This window comes from Schistocerca americana, chromosome 1 (assembly GCF_021461395.2).
Source record: "Schistocerca americana isolate TAMUIC-IGC-003095 chromosome 1, iqSchAmer2.1, whole genome shotgun sequence".
Lineage (NCBI taxonomy): Eukaryota > Metazoa > Arthropoda > Insecta > Orthoptera > Acrididae > Schistocerca > Schistocerca americana.
The window spans coordinates 624,853,423-624,868,305 of NC_060119.1; the positions used below are offsets into that span (position 1 = coordinate 624,853,423).

The 14,883-nt window shown below is 39.3% G+C and overlaps 1 protein-coding gene across 1 annotated transcript in view; it reads left to right on the top strand.

Annotated features, from left to right (window-relative positions):
- LOC124583214 overlaps window positions 1-6,490 on the top strand; it is a 71,791-nt gene extending 65,301 nt beyond the window's left edge. The window contains exon 5 of the mRNA XM_047131336.1: window positions 4,574-6,490. Coding sequence (XP_046987292.1) covers window positions 4,574-4,627 — 54 coding nt within the window. The 3' untranslated portion in view covers window positions 4,628-6,490. The remainder of the gene's footprint in view (window positions 1-4,573) is intronic.
- The last annotated feature ends 8,393 nt before the right edge of the window (window positions 6,491-14,883 follow it).

Consider the following 14,883-nt stretch of genomic DNA (forward strand, 5'->3'; position numbering starts at 1 on the left):
TGCTGTAAGTCCTCTGTGTATTCACCAATCATTGCAATACATTTTTTCCACAGATAGATAACTTGGTGGAGACCTTGGTTGTATATGTCAGCATTCTGGCTGGCCTAGAAAAGTTCCATCTCAAAAACCATTTCTTTGCCCTTCAGCAAATTTCTGTGTCATCCAACAGTTTCTTCATCTAAAGAAAGACTGCCACGTTACGAGAATGTGGGGGAATGAGAAAAAATTCGATTTCCCAAAGAAGCATCGTGTGGGACAGTGCCCTGCCCTTTCGTGGAATGAAAACACCCCACTGCACAGCTTGCCGCGAAATCACCTTGACAGGAGATACTGGTACTGCGCTCCTGTGATGGTTTGCCCCTTACGAATGTATTCTGGTAAAACTACACCATGGCTGTCCGTAAGCAGCAACGCATTCTCCGTGTATGGTTGGATCTTCGCTTTTTTTTTTTTGTCGGATGGGAATTTACATGTCTCCGGTGATTTCATTCCTCATTAATCTCAAGGATTATAGTGGTACACCCAGCACAGGTCCATACTAAGTAGGTGCTAAACAGGTCATGTGTAATGGCCTGACATTTCTGCCGTGTTTCCACTGTTGCCTCAGTTCTAATGGATTTTTAAATGGATGTGAGCAGTCCTGGAACACAGGACAAGGTGCTTAAAACCCATGACGTTTACTTTATTAAACAATCGCCTCCATCTTCATATGTCCGTGTTAGAGCAGCACAGCTCCATTTCACAATGTCGGTTCTTCGCTGAGAGATGGTCTGCCACTTCATTCTTCGTCATTCGACCTTGACCGATAGCAAAAGGACAGTCTGAACCACGAACCCATAGCATTAAACACGTACACTTAGTACTAGGAAACAAACTACCGCACGGTACGACGGCGATAGGCTTTTAGTGTATACGACATCTGCAGACATGGAACTGTAAACAAACATGAACAATAATTATGTAACTTATTTTTTCGGGGTGACTGAAACTTGAAGACCATCCCTCGTACTAACTACGGGTAATGAGTGGTAAGGGGCGACTATATGTTAAAGTAGTTGCAAGGAGACTACTGTTTTAAAAACTGGACTAATAGAGCAAGTACTTCGTCAGATCCTGATTTAGAGAAACTGTATCTTGTAATCAATAAATTCATGGCACAATAATCAATTTTGTAATGCAGTCTGGTTTCAGGAGCAGAAAACGAATCTATCACAATGGCGCACACAATAAATTGTACAACTAGTAATTTGCAGCTTTGGCTTCTGTAATTGACCATGAAATATTCTGACAGTCATTCGTACACTACGATCAAAATTTTACAGTGTACAAACTATCTGCTTAAACAAGGTGTTTGTAAATTTATGTTACAGAATTCTAGGCTTATAGAGGTGAGCGAGTACATAAAATTTTGGATAGGAAGCCATGTCCGGAAACGTACCGTTTCCGTTCTACGACGGTTTCAATTGAGACGTTTGACTCATTATTAGGTAACAATTCAATAGGAAACATAACGAAACAACGGCTATGTTCGCCACATCGAGCCGCTTTTGTGATGGCGTAGTACTGTTCTTTACGTAATTTATGCTGGATTCTTTTTGGTTTTGGAATAATGTAACGAGGAATATTTAACTGTCAATTAAAACAAACGTGCGTAAATGATAAAGGGGTGTTTCATGATGTTTCGTTTCGAACTCTTACCTACTAACTGCGCTAAGTCACGCCCAATTCACTTCCTCAAGCAGACGTGGATGAGCTAAACATCTGAATTGAAACCTTCGTAGAACGGAAACGATACGTTCTGTTCGAAATATTATGTACTCACTCCCCTCTGTAAGCCTAGAAGTCTCTATGAGTAATTTCCCATAACTCTGTAGTTGAATGCAATGCAATATCATCGTCGCCCTTAATTGTGATCACAGTTCTTTACTGCGAAAGTGACTTGTTCAGATTATTCGAATGATGATGCCACTCGTAAAACTGAATTTGTATAAACAATTATGAAATGCTGAAGAGATCAGAAAATTACCGGAGCAGGTTTTAATTGTCTGCGCTGTTTGTAACCACTGAATAAGCGACAGGAGTGCACAAGACGGTATCAGACAAGGAATGCATATCAAACAAGGAATGCACCATAAATAGATATAAATGAGCAGTAGCTTGTGTAGATAAGCTGAAATGTGTAACAGCAAAGTTATATGAAATATCTATATTGACTTCAAATCAAGCAACATTGGACTGAAAAAAAATGGTTCAAATGGCTCTGAGCACTATGGGACTTAACATCTGTGGTCATCAGTCCCCTAGAACTTAGAACTACTTAAACCTAACTAACCTAAGGACATCACACACATCCATGCCCGAGGCAGAATTCGAACCTGCGACCGTAGTGGTCACGCGGTTCCAGACTGAAGCGCCTAGAACCGCACGGCCACACCGGCAGGCATTTGGACTGAAGCCACGTTAAATTGACAATATATGTTAAACAAACGTCGAAATTTGAGCAATGACGAACGTTCAAGTTCCGCACACGCGAGTTCCATCAAAGCATACAGCGGTCTAATGTGCAGGAGAGAATGACGAAACCGAGTACATAATAAGGCGGACTGAATGACTGAAACACGATTCAGTAAGCAGCTTTTGAATTGTGAATAGTACAATGACACTCAACCTCCCGCATAAATTTCAGTTGTCTTTGTAATTTGTCACACGTTTTGCACGCGAAGCTAATGGAGAATAAGCCGTGCGATACGAAAATCACATGAATGAAGTGATTCAGAACTTGCGTATAGCAGTCGCTCCAAATAGACGATCTCACCAAATCCGAATTGCTGCCGCCGTCTCTCAACTGCCTCAACTCACCGCTCGACATCCTGGAACAAAAGTGTTTTTCACTTAGCCGAAAGAATGGCCCAAAACTACCAGGTCTCCTACGGGCTGAAAGCGAGCGGAACTCGTCAAATGTAGGCAGGCTACCCTGCAGTGCCTCAGTCACCCCCCGAAGTGTGCATCTGCATACCGGTACCAGTAGTGCAAAAGTTTGTAAAGACCAAATCGTGCCTTAAAGAAAAGGAAATCTGTAGTAAAATTTGAAAATGCAACTTCGAAAGTGACTTATGCCATAATAGGTACAAAACAGACGAGCAGCGGCTGCCACTGGGTACTTCGGGAACTTTAGGAAACAGCTTATGAACTATTTCTAGGAATGGGTATTTCCTTTCTTAAGGTGGAAACTCTCACAACATGCTCACATTTGCTTACTAATATCGTGGCATTCTGTTCCGGATATAAGGTGAATTAAAGGATTGTATATTTCGTTAAATCACGAAACAGTGATAGGCATACTTTCGTCAAGTATCAAATAAATCAAGTTTGTACGGGATCCGTCGAAGTTACTAGAGATGAATGTGATTGGAATATGGCTTGAAGTACAATTTCGATTATTTTCATTTTCCAGTAAGGCGACAAATGTACGAAATCGATCAAGATGTCGTCGTCCCCCCCCCCCCCCCCCCCACCAACCCTCCCTTGTTACGCCTGCTCCACCTCTGCTCCCTGGCAATCAATAATATATGTGTCAGAGCTGGAGAGTTTTATTTTTGCTTGTATCGTCCGTGAACAGTATCAATATGTGCCAAAAAGCCCGGTCATAAAATGAGTATTTTAGGAGGTCGTATCTCGGGTTCTATTGATCACAGAGATAAAGTGTCAAGTGTTTCGGATAGCGCTTGGCCTAACGACGATTTATATACCTATCGGAACAACGGACTTACTGCAGCTAGGCTACGGACGGAAAGAACCAGTTATGAGGATGGCCACTTCTATAATTTCTATTCATGGCATATCGCCAAAATTTTTAAAAGCACCTTGGAATCTTTTTTTGATATGATTATCCGTTTATCTGTCCGAAATTACCTTACTTATGCACGTATTATCCAGCCTGATGCGTAAATGTAATATTACATGACGTAGTGAACAGATACTAAGGGCTCTAGAGTCATCGTAATGGTTCCGACGTTACCAAATTAACAGGGTAAAAGTCTTGCCCTGATTACAAAAATTGATAACAGTACAACCATTTGACATAATAAGCTACATTTTATGTCGTTACATAGGCTAGTGTTACTAGGGCGTAATGTCTGGAGAGCTTGGTGGCCAGGGTGTCAGACCGTTCCTTCCAATCCACCGATCCGGACATTACTTCTCTCTCCAGACACCAGTTGCTGACGTCGACGAACTGAGGGCTAGGATACAAGCTGTTGTGGGTACTGTGTCAGAGCACATGTTACGGAATATCTGGCGGGAACTGGAATACCGCCTCGACATTCTCCGAGCTACCAAGGGAGCACACGTTGAGGTTTACTAACGTAAGTGGTCTTAAAAAAAAACTAGTAACACTAACTTACGTAACGGCATCAAATTTAAATTATTATGTCAAACGGTTATTCTGTAATAAATTGTTATAATCAGGGCAAGACTTCGTGCTCACCCAGTACATTTAATCAGCAGGTTTTCACCAAAAACACTGTTTATCATTTAGCGAAGTATTACATAAAATTTTTTGATACTGTTGCAGGACATCACCGCCACTGAACTGAATAATGCATCAACAAATATTCGGATCGCATGACGCAGCCGTGTAGCTGTGTGGTGCCACGCCCTCGTCGTGCTGCCATGTTCCGTGGCTCAAAACGACAACTACTGCTGGATTCCAACGAACTTCCCAAGAAAAAGTGCTGGTTCTGCCAGCGGGAAGTCCTGCTTGGTTTACGTTCCAGCACCAAAACATATGATCAAACTGTTGTTGATTTAAAAAAATGCCATTTCTCATCATCTACATTCGTATCAGGTTGAAAGTCTGGTTTTGGGAAAAACTGAGTCCTTTTACCCAATTTGAGCTTAATACTCTTGTTATCAGCTCGTTTATAGAGACTGTTCAAATATGCCATTCGACGTTCTCTTATTTTCAGTTTGTTGCAATAGACGTCAAAACATTGCTGTCTGGATCTAGGCACAGTAGGAGTATCTAGATGTTTTTTTAGCAGTCAGCATTATTAGGAAATACTTCTCCGTTTGGGTCTGGCATTTCACTTGCTTTCGAAGAAATGGTTCACGCATGTCTCTGGAGTGCCTCCTGAAGAATCGAGATGAGCTACATTTGGTCTTATTCTTCCCAAATGTTGTTTTTAACACACCCATTGTGGAAGGTAAATGGTGCTAGCTGTAGTATGGCGACAAAAGGCAACTGCGTCATGATGGTCATTTCTAAAGAAAGAATTAGTTGTAGTACTGAAATTAGAATTTTAATCTAACAACAGAATACTTATCTATAAGTATAGGGAAACTTTTTTTTATACATCAAAAGATATTTTTAGGTTATGGACAATACTACAAAATTCTCATTTCTGTCCTAAAGCATGGTTAAATTCGTCCACTCCAGAGAGCAAGTTTTCAGATAACATCATACAGGTACTGTAACAAAAAGCTTCCAAAGCAATTTATTCAGTGTTGAAAGTTATCACGTTCAGTACTAATCTTGTCCGAAAACAGTGTCCTTTTCTTCAAAATTTTGTTTAACATGTAACAATTTTACGTAATCACATCACATACAAGTACGCAACAGAAAACATAACTCATTTTATGAATAGTTATACAAAAATTCAGTCTTTAATACGGAAATCTGTAAGATATTGTCAGGTCTGTAATTCATTAGGTGACACTTGTGTAGAATTCACATTACGTTTGAATGACTGGAGTTCACATATTTTCTGCAATTTCCAGCCGATTACATTGAATTCATTCTTAACTGTTGCCAAAACAAATTCAAATGTGAAAAATATTGACCTACCTACGAGCAGGTGTGGTTTGAACAGTGGACATCCACTACAGGAGATATAAGTTCAACGTGATATCTGAAAGAAGACAATATTTTCTAACTGGTCTTTTAGACACAGATACAATGTGTATAAGACGCTCCTAAGACTCAAATACTAGGATACACCGGTAGTGAACGAAAGGAATTAAATAATTTAAAAGAACACGTGGCACGCTGCCTGACTTAAACATTTTGGTTTGACAACACCTCAGCGGTACGTATCCGAATGTCGCCGCTTATTTACTGCAACGACTTCACATTTGGCTTCAGGAGACGAATGCACGCTTTCCTTTTATAGTACATAAATATCAACGGAGCTTACAAGGGAGCTTTAAGTCAACAGCTAGAAACGCTAGCCTCGTGACCACGAAGGTGTTCGTGAAACTGATTGTCCCAGTATATTGGCTCTGAGTTGATGTACTACCCATCTTCAGTTCATAATAAATGTTTTGTCGCAAAATCTGTTACAGCAAATCACCTCAACAGTGAACACTTTGAATTTTGTGATGAACATGCATAATATTACATATATTAGTTGACATTGTGGATTTTGTGAGAAATCTAATGACTGGTACGTATTCTGAAAAGTTTAAAGACGACAAGAAAGTAATTAGTACATTTTACACGCATTGAAATATTTTTGCATACATTACTGATTTAAATATAATAAATATAGTAGTGATTTCTATTTAGTCATTCCTATCTTCCGCTTTTCCTTATCACACCGAATACCAGACGTATCTCTCTTCTGGAACTTAGTCTTACGCCAAGTGCAAGAGTGGGATTGGAGGTAGACTCACTGCTCTTTCCATTGAATTTTACTGCTCCAAAGACCTGCGGCAAAGAGGCAACAAAAAGCGGCAGTACCACACAGATTTGTTTTGAGCACTATCTTAGTCGACACAAGGGAGGGACTGAATCGAACATATTTGTTCTAAGCAAGGCGTACATACGTACAACTGATCTGAAGGCATTGACGGTGCAGTATGTTTTCTTTGGTCCACTGTACCTGTTTACTGCACCGACACCGCTGTTTCCGATAGCGGGCCAGGTTCAATAATATCGTTGGGAAGAACCGTAACCGTTTGATTTTTCGTAGTATACTGGATAAGCTCATAGCGAAGATTGAGATATGACCAGAATCTGTAATTGTATTTACCTCTTCTTTTACATAGAATTTAGCTTCATCTGCAAGCAATACGTCCAGATAGCGTGTTACCCATTCTGCAAACTGAATCTGACGATCTGTATCGTCTTCGATGAGATGCAATAATCACATTTTGTGAGGGCTCCATTTACCTGCGGCCTAAATTCTCGTTATTGATTTACAGCTGCCCCTCCTTTTTTGCAAGATGGTGCGAGTACTGCGCCGTTGCCTCCTACAGCGCAGTAGTCGTACCATCTTTCAGAAAGATCCGTACCGAAAGACTGGAATGTTGCACAGGTCACACCAATATTCAAGAAAGGTAGTGTGAGTAATCCACTAAATTACAGGACCATACCGTTCACGTCGATTTGCAGCAGGATTTTATAACATATATTGTGTTCGAGCATAATGAATTACCTCGAAGAAAACGGTCTATTGACACACAGTCAACATGGATTTAGAAAACATCGTTCTTGTGAAACAAGTAGCGTTGCTCTTGGGGGACGAAAAGAAAAAGAATTTTTTTTTACTTTCTTTTTTTTTAATGTCGAAAAAGTGAATATTTTGGCGGGCCACTTGGCAACAGAATCAGGGATTGATTACACTATTATAATAACATACGTTGAGCATTAAATACCTGAATAAGAGCAGCATATTGATATATATATATATTTGAGATCGTTCGGAAGAAACGTTATCATTTCTGTGCATTTTTTACAGTCGCGATGTAGTTATACCCGGATCAACACTAAGGGACCAGAAGATTTATAGACTTTAAAAGAAATGCAACACTACACAAAAAAAGTTGGTTCAGAAATAATAGGAAAACGATAATATTCCTTCTGCCTCATGCTGCGTTCGGCCCATCAGCGTGATCGTAATTTCTGATGATGAAGTAACACAAAAATAATTATCATTCAGGTAAATAAGGAGATGGAATCATCAAGGTTAATTTACGAAAATAAGCACACTTATCTTTAACACACGTTTTTTTTAATGCTACGTACCTTTTCATATTAAATTACAATAGATGACCATAGTGGTTTAATACTTTATACATAGCAGTCAAAATGTCCTCTTGATGCTGTCTGTTCGTAATCAGTTACCAGAAACTACATGCTTTCTGATTGAAAAAAAAAATAACACTTAGCAAAAAAAAAAAAAAATGTTTTTGCTACAGAATGTAGCGCACAGCAAATACTGTTGGCGGTTGAACGTTCACATTATTTCGTCACATGGTGGCTGTCCGCCTCCACTGTTGCGAGCAATCTTGAAATTCAGTCTGTGCGCGCTCACGTGACCGGAGCTTTCTTGCAGAGCGTTGATTTCGTCGCTTTTGTTCGTTGGATCATGGCTTTGTGCTTATTAGATTGCTGGAGGGAGCTTCTGCCACCGAAACTGCCTCACATCACTTCCTGTCCACTATCCAATTACGGATTCACAGGTAAGTGGTAGCTACCGCTGCAATTGCATGTGTGGAATGACACTGGGTTCAAATGGCTCTGAGCACTATGGGACTCAACTGCTGAGGTCATTAGTCCCCTAGAACCTAGAACTAGTTAAACCTAACTAACCTAAGGACATCACAAACATCCAAGCCCGAGGCAGGATTCGAACGTGCGACGGTAGCGGGCTTGCGGTTCCAGACTGCAGCGCCTTTAACCGCACGGCCACTTCGGCCGGCTCACTGATTATTACACACCGCACACATAAATGAATTTTTCACACATATGGTGCAGTAGATTACCGCCACTGAAAATCGTCGAACTTTAAAACTTCACTTGCACTGTGGTGAGCGTCTGCGTGAACGATGTATTAAAAGAAATTCTCGCTTCATAACATACCACTGTGTTTACAAGTTGATTTACATACTAATATTTACAAGAGTTCATTTAAATCAAGAAATAATCTAATTGACCACTTTGAATCAGAACAATTGTTTCTTAATTAGTCTTTTTTTTATTTATGCCTACGGTCACAGGTAGGCTATTATAAGTCCTTTTTCTTTGACCAAATTCATTCCAATCTCCTTTACAAATTAATTTCATTCATAGTAATCTTTATCACGCTTGCTTATTCATTTTGTAGGCCCAATACTTTTTTTTTTTTTTAGTGAGGGGAGCTTCATTGTAAGTAGGCTGTTTATGTTTTCTTATTGGCAACGTTACGTAGCGCTCAATATGAAAATCACTGGCTGTGCTGTGTGCAGTCTGTGGCTGCTTTGCATTGTTGTAATACTCGCCATTGTAGTGTTAGGCAGCTGGCTGTGAACAGCGTGTAGCGTTGCGCAGTTGGAGGTGAGCCGCCAGCAGTGGTGGATGTGGGGAGAGAGATGGCGAAGTTTTGCAATTTGTCATGAACTGATATATATATTATGACTTGTGATGATATTAAGGTAAATACATTGTTTGCTCTCTATTAATATCTTTCATTTGCTAACTATCCCTATCAGTAGTTAGTGCCTTCAGTAGTTTGAATCTTTTATTTAGCTGGCAGTAGTGGCGCTCGCTGTATTGCAGTAGCTTGAGCAGCGAAGATTTTTGTGAGGTAAGTGATTTGTGAAAGGTATAGTTTAATGTTTGTCAGGGCCATTCTTTAGTAGGGAATTTTGAAAGTCAGATTGCGTTGCGCTAAAAATATTGTGTGTCAGGTTAAGGACAGTCGTGTATAATTGTTCAAAGGGGAAGTTTCATATGTCGACCCTTAGCCTAGGATACCTCACTGGAATCTTCTGATTTTTCTTGTAGTTTGTGTATTTAGTGTAGCTTTTGTTTATTGCTAGCGCGTAATTGTAGAGAGAATCTCCTTTGTAGTTGTAGCCTTTCATTGTTGTACAGTAAAACAGTTGTGGCATGCATATAGATTTGCACCAAGTATTTCGCAGCTGTAATTAACTAGATATTATTTTCAGTGTTATGTTAATGTGTTCTCTTATTTTTGCTCTTCAAATTGTGTCTTTCTGTGTTGTCGTGTGAAATACTGTGACAATAATGGCGTGTGAAAAACGTAACACTAGGCTCCAAACTAAACTGAGAAATAATAGTGACGACGAGCGTAGCTTATCAGCGCCGCCGAGTAATGAATTTACTAATGTTCAAAGTAGTAATTTGATAACTGTGCACAGGGAAATGGAGCGGGCGTCAAACAATGGCGTGGACAGTGAAACAATTAGTGAAGAGGGAAGCATTATCGATCGATCGGTCGGCAACAGCTCGCCTCAGGAATCCGAAATGACAGGACACAATTTTGCAAATACTGTAGATTCAGGTTTTGCGTCCTCACCGTTTTCCCAAATGAGTCAAGACACGTTTTCCGCTTGTCAAAATGTGAATGTTGCCGGTGCAAATTCACTGCCGAAAAGCACTGAGGAACATGTTTCAGACACCAGTGCATTGTTATTACAGTTAATGCAACAAATGGGACAAAAGCTACAAAAGTTAGACACAACACTTGAACAAAATCAGAAACAAATGGGACAAAAGCTTCAAAAGTTAGACACAATGGAACAAAATCTTCAAAAGTTACACCACACTTGAACAAACACGTGAAGATTTAACTACTGAGTTACAAAAAATCGAATCGAAATATCAAAAAGTCTGTAACGACGTACAAACACAAATTTGTGAGCATTTTCAACCTATTTTTTCGCGGCATGAAAATGCATTACAGAATCACGAAGCAGCCATAAAAGAACTGCAAATTATTGTTCATGAAAATCATGAGACCTTGCAAGCTAAATTTGACTCAGTTGCATCTACCGATTCGGTTACGCAACTTGCAAAATCTCAGGAAAACTTAAAGGTCACAGTAGACACGATTGCAACACAAATGGACACTCTGAAACTTGGTTCAGAAAAACATAGAGAGGAAATGATTTCACTATCGGATAAAGTAGCCGAACTTTCAGATCAGTTCACTAACTTATCTACAAAGGTAGATGATGATCTGAATGACACAACACCTGTAGCTTTCATGGACACTGAAGAGTATGAACAAATTAGAAAATTCAAACAAAATCAAAATCAAATCAATACACAGTACAAAAGAGAAATCCGGGAAGTGCAAGATCAGTTGGCACAAGTAGTACAAGAATTACGTATTTCAGAGGACACTCGCGCCCCAATACGAGAAGAGGGACATACAAATACGGAACAGACACAAAATAATAACACAGGGCATTTCGGAAGTTATGAAAGAAATTGGCAATGTGCACCGAATTTTGAGATGGAACGGCCGACACGACCTAACAATGACCGATATGCGACTCGCCGACATGATGATTTTGACTATAAGCTGTTCATTACTACACGTAAATTCAAAACATTTAAGAATTCTGGCAACGACATTCATCCACAAGCATGGCTCCATCAATTCTCTCATTGTTTTCCTCCCAACTGGTCGTTGGAACACAGATTAGAATTTATGTGTGGCTACTTAGAGAATGAACCAGCTGTAAGAATGCGATCGGTAATTCACGATTGCCACAGTGAAGGAGAGTTTTACCATGCCTTCCTCTCAGCATATTGGTCTCAAGCTACACAAGACCGTGTAAAACATAACATCATAATGATGAAACACTTCGAACAATCTGAATTTTCCAGTCTTGTGAAATATTTTGAAGACATGTTGCACAAGAATCAATACCTGTCAAACCCATACAGCCCCTCAGAACTCATCCGCATTTGCTTAATCAAACTGCCTGAACATTTACGACATATTATTTTGGCAGGACGTTGCAAAGACGACATTGAAGCATTTCAGGGACTTTTACAAGAATTAGAAATTGACACTGACAATCGCGGAACGCGAAACCGGGAAAACAATCACTACAGGTCACATCCGTCACAATTCCCTGACGACAGAAGTAATAACTGGACACGACAAGGCTATTCTCACAACACAAATCGTGACCAAAACAGACACCACCCTTATGACAACCGCTGGCAGAATAATAGTTACAGAGAAAGATCGCATTTCCGTAGAAATGAATATGACAGAGATAACCATAGAAACAGACAATATGGGAACCAAAATAATTATTATCAAGGGAGACAGAATAACTTCAGACGCAACAGTTCGGCGCGCAGTTACGATTCAGGGAGAAATTCTCCACCACATGACCGACACGAAAGAAACTGTGTAAACTACCGACAAAACGACAGACCTGAATTCCATCCGAACTGGCGAGCTTTAAACAGAGCTGGGCCCTCTCGGCAAGGCGAATTTGTGGAAGTTAGGCCTCCTAATCCCAGTAACGACGCGCGGCAACAAAGAGACAGACAATGACTCGCACCGCAGGCATACACGTGCGCCGGCTGGCTCCGAGAAAAATAACATTATATCTGGTACTGCTAATGAGATTTTAAGGCAACATTTTGGTTGACCTGAAAATGTATTCTGGATTTAAAGTACTTTCTGTGAGATACCAGATGACACAGTGTTAGTTTATGTGACAGTTACACGATTTTATCACGACGCTACTAATGAGTGACAATTTACAATGTTGCTTTTGCAGTGTTTCTGTTTTATATCCGCACAGTTTTTCGGAATTCTTCTGGAAAGCAAAACATGTTTTACTAGTAACTTTTGTGGTATAGCTACAATGAGACTGCCTTTTCTGTAGCACAACAATACGTTACAGCACAGTACTTTCTTCATCACGCCAATAAGCATAATAACTATGATATCTATACGCAAAGCATTTCACTTTTGTTTATCATGTGGTAAGTACATTGACTTCTGCAGAACTTAGCTTTCGGAGGACGATAACTACGACACTTCCACAGAGATTATGTTGCAACAAGACGCACATTTTGCGCTACAGGACACGCATTTGAGTGATTAATTTTGTACGGAAAACATTTATTTTTAAAGATATTTGAAGTACAATGATACAAAGGTTTTCAGTGATACATTTCATTTCATTGCTGTAATCTGTAACACCTGAGGGTATAATTACATAAATCCTCAGGGGGGTACATGCTTACTTTGTGTACCATGTGTGTGGCAACCACAAGGAACCCTAGCTAATATGGTATTTGCTTATACAACTTTACACGTCGGTACCATATTTCTCTAACACACAAATTACACAGCTATCTGATCATTTAACTGAGAGATAAACATTTTTTTATTACATCAGTGACAGATGTTTACGCAATACACAGTTGGGTAACTTGATACTTATGAAACTGTATTTTGTCTGTGCATTGTAAACTGTTCATATTTTTTCGGAACCATTGTGATACTATGAGAGCTTTGAATGATGTATTTGGTAAAGGGATTATGATTTTTAAAGTACGTTTGAGGCAGATGACACTTTTGACATGAGCAGAGAATTTTTTTAATTATTGGAGGAAGTTACGACGATTTTAAGATTTGACTGAAGTGTTATGAGGTTATTTTTACGACGACGATGTGTATTATGCTGCTGAGGTATGTTTATGATTAATAGGCTGAGGCTATACGAGTTATTTGAATATGCTTCATATTTATAATGACGAAATATTGACGAGTGTCGATGGATACGTATATGTGTAATAAGGTAAGGAGTAATGAATAGTGGGTAGGGACTCTTGACTTGTGAAACAGGATGTTGGAAACCAATGTGACCACCTGCACGTAATGCGTCGCGGGCACCCAGCTGTGTCAGACGCCTGGAGAAAAAGCCATTATTGCGAGCCCTTTTCAGCGGCACAGGTAGAAAAAAAAAGAAAGGGAAGGCCATTGTCCGCGCTACTGACATCTCCTTGTTGAAAGCATACTGTGGAGCTCGTAATTTATGATATTTACTGAAATGCCTAATGAAACGATGAGAAACATTTCACAGCTATTGCCTTGCTAGTTAAGAAAAATGCCATATGGCTTGCTTAATGTATTTATTTACACATTTTGTTTAATATCAAGTTTCTAGCTGCACTGCAGCATTGGTTAAAATAAAATTTAATATATGTACTAATATAAATATTTTATGCCTACAGATCCAGTAAATAATTTTATGATCTATGATGCATCACTCTAATGTTAAGATGTGACATAGGTATTAGACATGGCCATTTTAGTGTAATATTTTTTCTGCTTGCGCTATGTCATGTTTAGGTATAAGTTGCTGCTGTTTGCCAGGCATAGTGTTATTGAATTTGACTTTTGCTCATTTATGCTGCTAGCTTTGCCAATTTGCATTTTTTGCATTGCTGTTGGTGTTGATTTGTTATGTGATGCTGCATTGCCTCGTCCCTTAGTTTAGCATCTGAGCTCAGTAGATTTAAGTTAGCTTAAGAGGGGGTAGCCTCTAAGAGAATGAGTTGCGATGAATTGGAAGAAATGCATTGAGAAAACAGGTTTAGGTAGGATTTTCTTGGAAATAAATGATGAGGTAAGATAATGGAAAATAAAAATGAGGTAAGAAATGTGTGAACATATAAACACAGAAAGCATGCTTAGTTAGAATTTTTTTTGGTGGAAACAAAGGATGAAATAAGAGGAAAGATATATGAAGTTTTGGGTTGGACTGCAGTACCAAATGTTACACTGAAAACGAACCCTGTCCTTTCCTATTGGTGTTATCCCACTATGTGTGCGTGTACCCTTGTGTATTTGTTTTCTTCCTGTCTCTGTGTAGTTTCATAGAATTTTTTTCTCTTTTAATATTAAGCTACATTCACTATGATGAGGAATACTGTTATCCTCGAAAATAATTGGCATTAATAATATGTTATTTACTTTGTAAAGATGTTAGACATTAATTCTGTTTTGTGTTAATGCTCATGTGTGAAGTTGATGTTTCGAAAGTTATTCGATCTTTTATGTATGTACTCATCTCATAATTCCTGTAACATTGATGTATATGTTTATTTCTATTCTT